Source organism: Camelina sativa, chromosome 2, assembly GCF_000633955.1.
Source record: "Camelina sativa cultivar DH55 chromosome 2, Cs, whole genome shotgun sequence".
In the NCBI taxonomy this organism is placed as follows: domain Eukaryota; kingdom Viridiplantae; phylum Streptophyta; class Magnoliopsida; order Brassicales; family Brassicaceae; genus Camelina; species Camelina sativa.
Window position 1 is genome coordinate 20,394,147 of NC_025686.1, and position 8,577 is coordinate 20,402,723.

General features: G+C 32.1%; 2 protein-coding genes across 2 annotated transcripts; both read left to right on the top strand.

The window, feature by feature from the left end:
- Nucleotides 910-3,674, top strand: LOC109124655 (CMP-sialic acid transporter 1-like). Its single transcript, XM_010449609.2, has 8 exons — nucleotides 910-1,099; nucleotides 1,634-1,717; nucleotides 1,831-2,051; nucleotides 2,161-2,239; nucleotides 2,427-2,596; nucleotides 2,739-2,925; nucleotides 3,032-3,109; nucleotides 3,194-3,674. The coding sequence occupies exons 1-8, from the start codon at nucleotides 1,040-1,042 to the stop codon at nucleotides 3,335-3,337; spliced, it is 1,023 nt and encodes a 340-aa protein (XP_010447911.1). The 5' UTR covers nucleotides 910-1,039; the 3' UTR covers nucleotides 3,338-3,674.
- On the top strand, nucleotides 6,260-6,983 carry LOC104730454. Its single transcript, XM_010449621.2, has one exon. The coding sequence runs from the start codon at nucleotides 6,449-6,451 to the stop codon at nucleotides 6,755-6,757; it is 309 nt and encodes a 102-aa protein (XP_010447923.1). The 5' UTR covers nucleotides 6,260-6,448; the 3' UTR covers nucleotides 6,758-6,983.

The following is an 8,577-nucleotide window of genomic DNA, read 5'->3' on the forward strand; positions in this document are numbered from 1 at the left end:
CAAGGAGACCATACGGTCCAAATCAGTTCAAGGTTCTTGGAGCAGTGCCTTCTGTTGTGAGCATAAAAGGCAAAACCTATGGAAGAAGGTTGATAGCATTGGAGAAAACAGAAGAATAGCAGCTCACACCGTACGTCCATCGAGAAGTAATCCATGAACTGATACTTTCACTATTTTTGCCAGAATGATTGATCTTAGAATCATAATCATGTTTCCATTGGTCTTCATAAGTACTAAGAAAACTCTTGTTATCTTGTGATCTTGAATTTAGAATCATAATAATGTTTCCATTGGCCTTAGTGAATTACTTACTGTCTACAATTGGCCTTGAACTTGTGATCTTGGCCTAGAGTTGATCATGAACTTGCACTGATGGAGTGATCTAATTTTGGATAACTTCAAGAACACCTGGCGGATGAAACTGGTTAATAAAAGTTTCTCCTGGTTCCAAGCCTAAAATGGCCACTTGAATGAGTCTCTTTTTTTGTTTTCAATGCCTTTTATGATAATTTTCTTGCAGTAATTTTTTACATCCGTCTATTGTTCTTGCAGTGAACTCATCTTTCCATCATATCTGTTAGGACATGCATCTTTTTATATTCAGAACCCTAGTAACTCTGTAATAATGTTTTTAACTTCTCTTTTACTATGAAACTGAGAGTAGTAACAACCACCACACAAATGAGATTTTAAAAGACTATGAAACTTAAAAAAGTTCTTCCATAAAACATTTTTTTTTAAATGAAGCCACAAGCTCTGCCTCTTGCTTTCGCCAATGAGGAACAACGGACTTGTTCATGTAACTTAAGGCCCATAAGGTTGATGATAGTCGTGCCCAAAAAAGCCCAATTCTTAACGCTTACTTAAATTAATTTATACAGTATCTAAGTTTTTAACTGGCGAGAAAGAAAGAAAAAATTGACGCCGGTGATGCGAATCGTGTTATTGTGTAATACAGTTAACAAAAAATGATGAGTGAGCTCGTGGTGTGAAGTGAAGACGACGACGACGAAGAAGAAGAAGAAGAAGAAGAACGCGAATGGCGGCTACTCCGTGGTACTTTGTTGCAGTACTTCTCACCATTCTCACCAGCTCTCAGGTTCCTAATTCCAACCCTAATTCTCCAATTCCTTTTCTTCTTTGCTTCGTCGTCTTCTTCTGTCGCTAATTATGATCGAATCTAGATTTGTTTCTTAATTCCATGGATTCTTAAAATTTCGTCGAGTTTATTATAGATCTTGAGTTAGCGGTGGTGTTAGTCTCGCCAAATCTAATTTTGGATCATGTCAGTTAGACTGTGATATGTGCTAATTCCCACCGTTTCGAGTAATGTCGTGATAGATCGCTAGATTCAATACTCCAGTGGATTCTGATTTCTACTTGCGAGTATTTGATTGTTACTCTGACGATTCAGGAGCCATTTCATTATACTTTGGCTAGGTTTTCCAAAAATTCAATTCGGTCTCACTTTATGCTTGTGATTTTGTTCGATTGATTCTGTTCAATCTGTGTAGCTGAAGAAGTTTAGTCTCTATACAAGTCATAATCATCATTCTTTATATTATTCACTCAATAGATTTCGAAGATGACTGATAAATTTTTTGTTTCATTTCTCAAACTTATTATGATACAGGGGATATTAACAACTCTTTCTCAAAGCGATGGAGGTTATAAGTATGATTACGCTACTGTTCCCTTTCTTGCTGAAGTTTTTAAGGTATTTCTCTTCTTCTTCTTCTTCTTCTCTTAAAAGCTTGATATGACTGGTACTTGATTTTTTTGCATGTCTTATTTTAGCTGCTGGGTTTGTTTACTTTTTTTCTGCTGCAGCTGATCATTTCTGGTTTGTTTCTCTGGAGAGAGATGCGGACATCTTCATCTACATCTTCAAGGATTACTACGGATTGGAAGAGCGTTCGCTTATTCGTTATTCCTTCTCTTATTTATCTGATACATAACAATGTGCAGTTTGCTACATTGACTTATGTGGACACATCCACTTATCAGATTATGGGTAATTTGAAGATTGTGACCACTGGCATACTGTTCAGGTAATCTGTTTTTGTTTTGTGTGTCTTCTCTTTCTCTATACTATCCTTTTTTGCGCCGAGCTCTCTCTGTGGATTCACTTAACTGATTTGTTATCTGTCCTTGTTATAGGTTATTTTTGAAAAGGAAACTATCTAAACTTCAGTGGATGGCTATTGGTCTTTTAGCTGTTGGAACAACTACCAGCCAGGTGTGCTGATGCATACACATTGAATTACATATGATATTCTCCTTTTTATCTTAGTACTTTTAGTCTTTTGTTTTTCAAAATGTTCATGTTATTCTACTTAGCAGTCAGCACACTAGTTTTGTACTGGTAATTTAAAAGCTAAGCTGGCATCAAAATTTGAACCATTCAATTGGTCATTTCGTTTTAGGTTAAGGGATGCGGAGAAGCTTCATGTGATTCTTTATTCACGGCACCGATACAAGGTTATCTGCTGGGAATCCTTTCAGCTGGTTTGTCTGCGCTAGCTGGAATCTACACTGAGTTTCTGATGAAGAGAAACAACGACACCTTATACTGGCAAAACTTGCAGTTGTATACGTAGGTATCTCTTCTTCACATCAAACTTTCTCATGCCGATAGTTTTATTGTCACACTACTTATTCAACTTAGAAGCTATTTCATTAGGTAATGATATCTGTGGTTCAATCATCGTATCTTTTGTTTCTTTACTCGACTCCAGGTTTGGTTCACTTTTCAATGTTGCCCGGCTTATAGCAGATGACTTCAGACACGGATATGAAAAGGGTCCTTGGTGGCAACGTATCTTTGATGGGTATAGCATCACCACTTGGATGGTGGTTCTGAATCTCGGATCAACCGGCTTACTGGTCTCTTGGTTAATGAAGTATGCAGACAATATTGTGAAGGTAAAAAGATCGATCATTCGTGTTCTTCATTATCAAACATAAGAAAGTTAAAATCAAAGAAAATAAAAAATATGTTCTTAAACACACATTTACATTTTTCTTGTAGGTTTATTCTACATCAATGGCGATGCTACTTACTATGGTGGCATCCATATACCTCTTCAGCTTCAAACCGACACTGCAGGTTTGTATATGATTTTATCGTAGGATCGGATCTTCTTTCCTGTATTTGCCTCATTTGTATTCTTTACCTGTAACAATCCTGCAGCTTTTCTTGGGTATTATCATATGCATCATGTCGCTGCATATGTACTTTTCTCCTCCACAAACGCTCGTGGACTTGCCAGTGACAAACGAAGCACATCCGAAGACCTTAAAGCAAGTTGTCGTAGAAGAAAAGACAGATTCTTGAATCAAATGGACGAAAAAGGTTAGTTCAGCAAATAGAAAAACCAATTTGCTAGTAAATGAACACAATGATCCTTCTTCTAGCTTCATTTCTATTAGAGAATCAGATTCTTGGAAAATGAGTTCTTTTGAAGCAATGCTCTGTTAGTTTCTTCACGTTTCGATTCCAGTTCTATTCTTTGTAAATGTAGATCAGTAAGTAGTAAATTCGATTGTTGAAGCCTGTTTGTTGTTTTCTTTTTATATTTCACTGATGAGTATAAGTTATAAGTTATTGTGTTCCTTTTTCGACCGGCTGGTCTAATATGGTTGGTTAATCTAGCGTTGTTTCGGTTTTGGTTTATTGAAGGCATTGTGGGCTTTGTATTGGCCTTCCTTTCTGGTTTAGTGAAATAATATAGTCGATAATGTTTATTTGATACAACTCCAAGAACAAAATGTTATTATTTTCTATCTCTGGTTCCCATATACATTATACATATCCAGTTCTTAACAGTAGAATTTCTACAAGTGTGGACGTTCTTAACCACGAAGGTATTACGGATTCGGTAGAAAACAAATGTTCTACCAAATAGTTAAGAAATAAACAAAACCCAAAAATGTGGAAGTGGAACAATTAAATTTTAGCTTCCATATCTTGTTTTGAAAACAATAGTCACATACTCACATGTCGAGCATCTTCACATTCTCTATATGTCGTCGAGCATCTTCATCTTCATAATCATACTCTATAACAAAATTATTTCTAGACTTTTCCATTTACGTAGTAGTAGTGGTTGAAGATGTACTACGTAACTTTGTTCATTATCGCATCTATTTTTTTTCGCATATCTTCAGTTTTACAATCATCTAAATCAATCGTTTTCTTAATAAATGGTCGTTTATCCAAAAAATTTGCAGATCAATACATTTTTAAAAATGTAGTTGAAGTCTATTATACTAGCTAGTGTGGCATCCCATGGCCACGAGTCACTCCATAGGTTTTTTATTTAAGACACATTGACAAAAGTGTAATAATGATAAGCCAAATCCGGTCACTTGTAAAACATTAAAAGAACGCACTAGTCGTCGCATGCGCATACAACTAGAAAGATTTAGATGGTTCCAAAGAATCAAGAACGGGTCCGTCTCTGCATCTTCCTCATCTTATCCCAACAAACATTTAAGAAACGATCAAAACTCTTCCACGTATGAATGGTTTCAATGTAATTATTATCATCGTGGGAAATAGTATTGAGCTTTAATAATTACATTGAAAATGGGAGTATAGCCCAATAGAGAACTCCCATTTTAGAGAACTCCCATTTTAAATGTAATTATTATCATCGTGTCGTGTGAAAATAGTATTGAGATTTAACAGATGATCATCATTAGGGTTATATAGAACAATTAATAGAGAATTCCCATTTTAAAATAGCATTTGTTTGCACTTTGGGCCTGATAAACCTGAGTAATTAACATGCATGTTGAAAACATAAAAAAATTAATTGAGAAGAAATGTTTTCTGGTGTGTTTTGTTTTGTTTCAGTCACCAAGTTGCACTCAACACTTAATTCGATCATAGTCTTTACAGTTACTATAAGGACGATAAGAAATAAGCATTAAATTCGCTTCTGTTGTGTGAAAACGAAAACTTGCAAAATTCAACTAATAAGCCAAGTAACGAGAAATACAGGACACAAAAAAGGTTATCTCGATGCATTTAATATGTGAAGTGATGAGATTCCCAGCCTCCAATATTGAATATATTGTTACAATCAATATTTATGTTAATAAAAAATACGCTTTCTGAAATATATGGTGGTGTAAATTTTTTTGAAAGATGTGAGTATTTTGATTATCCGTATTCTTAATCTGCAATTCAAATTTTAGGAGTTTTTTAATCATCTTAAGATCTCTACATTCATATTGCGTTCCACATAAAAATAATTTTATTTTTACAATGTGTGTGATTCACTAAGAAGTCCCTATATATCATGACAAGATAAATAAAGTCTTTTCTTTTTCTTTTGTTCAACGAAAATAAAGTCTTTTTAAAAACCATATTTTAGCTTTCCAGTTAGGCTCAAGTGAATTTAAAATCTACCAAGAAACAATCAAAGTCATTTTACTTTTGTTCTTGTTTAGCATCTTTCTTAAACAAATAAAACCTGGCTTTAATTATATATTTAAAGTAGTTAAAATTTTTAATAAAAGTTTACAACCCTCGGCGCCAAGCCGCCAACCAATCACTTTACGATATGGGTGTTGGGAACATAAAATTCTGATGTTGGACGATATTGCATATCATGAGTCTAGTATTGGGAAGACTTGTGTATATCTGAGTATATATCTCGTCAAATATGTACAACAACACAGTATTTATATTTACTCGTTCTTAATTTTTTTATTTAAATTTCTATGATAAAAAATACTACTCCCTCCTTTTCAAAATATAGGATGCTTAAGATAATTTACTTTTCTTTTAAAAAGTATCATATATATTTAAATTAAAAAAGATTCAACCAATAATAAAGAAGACTGCATAAGTAATGATTACAGATTATTAAATATATATTAAAATTTGCATGGAAAGTTACAAGACATCTTATATTTTGAAACAAAGAAAAAAGGCTAAAACATCTTATATATTGAAACGGAAGGAGTATATATCTATAGACCTCTATAATATATACTCCCATCCCATTATACAGGAATAAAGACTTAGATTCTTCTGCTACACATTTATTGATTAGTCAGCTTAATTTTTAAGATAATGTTCGATATTTATATCGCATTTGATGTAGTCGACGATCGAAATAAATTAAACAAACAAAACACACACAAAAAAAACAAACATTATTAACACACAAAAGAACAAAACTAAATAGTAATAAAATTAACATAGTAGCTAAAAAACAAAATAGAGAAAATAAGTTTTCAAAATCTAGTACGTGCTTGCATCTACATGATCCCACGAAGTTCTTCACATATCCACAATATACTGTACTATTTTGTCTATATAAACACATCTCCCATTTCCACATAAGAAACCTCAAAAGCCCTAATTAAAAATCTCAATAAATTAACCTAGATAGCTTTCTTGCCAAATAATCAAATCTTTTTCATTTATAAGATGGGAATCAGATTCAGCCATGGTCCTTCGACTACAACCATTGACTACAGGAGTCATCAAGATAGTGAAGATCAGAGAATCAAGACGAAGATCATCAATCACGACAAGTCTCATCAAAACCAATCAAGTACTAGCTTTCAGATTCCACTTCATTATCCGAAATATACAAAGACTGATTATGAGAAGATGCCAGAGTGGCAACTGGATCAGCTTCTCAGAGAGTACGGCTTGCCGATCATCGGTGATTCTTACGAAAAGAGGAAATTTGCTATCGGAGCTTTTCTCTGGTCGTCGGAGAAAGAGCACTAGATGTTATCGTAAAAGTTTCATCGTACGTCATATGCTAATATGTAAAATAAAAATAAGTTGGTGAAATTAATGGTGAAAGAAGAAACATGTTTGCATGTATATATTATCTAGGACATGTATGTGTATATAAAAATATTTATAAATCGATCGTGTGCTTCTCTACTCTCCATGTATGTAATTTACCTTATGGGCACGACATTTGTAATAACTATACTAAAACTTAATATATGTGTGACAATCTTTTGCTTCATTATCTTTATATAATTTATACTACCTTGTCTTAGATGATTGCTCCAATCTAAAGAAGCTCAATTTCGTGATTTTGTTATGTGATTAACAATCAAGATATTGTATATTTTTAGAAACACGTTCTGTGATTTTTGTTTTTGTTAAACACCCAAATATAGATATATTGTACGATTTTGTGTTTTTTTTGGTGATTAGTATTATTGTTTTAAGTATCACAGATTTATAACTAATATTCTGCTTAATTTTTTTATTTACAATTTTTATTATCATTATTTTGTTTTTCACACAATTTATAAATTATTGTAGCAAATATATATTTTAAATCAACTTAAATCTCCGTAAATCTAATCATGACACACTATGTGAAAATTTTGGTTGGCTTACAATTACGAGATAGTTGATTTGGTTGACGAGACAAATTTAGTTTACGTCTTGAATTGCTTGATGATCTCGTAAAGATTCTGGATTTTTTTTTGTGCACGTTTGAACGTGTATATACATGTATAAATTATAAATAGTATGTTCTCTACAACAAATTCAATGCGGATCCATCAAAATTCACACTCAATAATGGATGTGTGCTTCTTCGAATGACCCCTTTGTACATGATTACAGGAATGAGTTGTAACTGTTTAAATTTTGTAATGTGGGTTAGGTTTGTAGTAAGTACTAGGATTTACCGCGTGGTAAACTATGAGACAATTTTTGTATTTAATTTTTCTGTATAAAAATTTATGATTTTGTATTATGAGTATATTTATTGATTTTATATAAATATATATGTTACGTTATACCGCTAGACAATTTTTGTTTTACACATTTGATATAATCTAATATTTGTAATGTTAACAAAATAAATTTAACCCTTATTATAGTATTGAGTTATAATGATAGGTTTTACTTTTATTAATATTTGTATCAAATTTTTCCCCTCATATAACCCCATGCCGTGTTTTTTATATAAAAACATATGTAGTGTAAAGGAAAAATGAAAATAAAATACTTTAGAAACGTTTTAAAAAACAGTTATTGATAAAAACCAAAAATAAACAAATTAATATTCAGGAACTAAAATCTACACACAAAAAAAAGAAAAAAAATCTATTCACAAAAAAGGAATTAGCAACTGCAAAATATTTGATATGTACATTTTTCTTTCCATCAAAGATATATATTAATATATATAGACATGGAAAATAATTATATAAAAACTTGACTAAATGATAGCCATTAAAAAGAAGCTGTTCAAACGCAAAGATAGATATTAAAACAAAAATTTAAATCCAACAACCATATCAGCTTGCAAATTAAATCAAGCTTCTTTAGGCATATGTCATCTTCTTGATAGTCTCTTGCTTTTAATAAAATGGTGCATTCACGATATAAGAAATAGTAGATTTGTGTATTTGATGATATGAGAAATGCAATTCCACAGAGTATTTATAGTAGACGAAAGTAGGTCAAAAAAATCTTGGTGTCAAGCATAATATATTTGATACTATAACAAAATTGGAATAAAATCTTATCGCAATTACTTATTTGTTTTTATATAATCGGTTTTATAAATATTA

Coding starts and splice junctions, on each gene's coding strand:
- LOC109124655 (XM_010449609.2), top strand. CDS start 1,040: ATGGCGGCTACTCCGTGGTACTTTGTTGCAGTACTTCTCACCATTCTC. Junction 1,100..1,633: donor CCATTCTCACCAGCTCTCAG/GTTCCTAATTCC, acceptor ATTATGATACAG/GGGATATTAACAACTCTTTC. Junction 2,052..2,160: donor ACCACTGGCATACTGTTCAG/GTAATCTGTTTT, acceptor TCCTTGTTATAG/GTTATTTTTGAAAAGGAAAC.
- LOC104730454 (XM_010449621.2), top strand. CDS start 6,449: ATGGGAATCAGATTCAGCCATGGTCCTTCGACTACAACCATTGACTAC.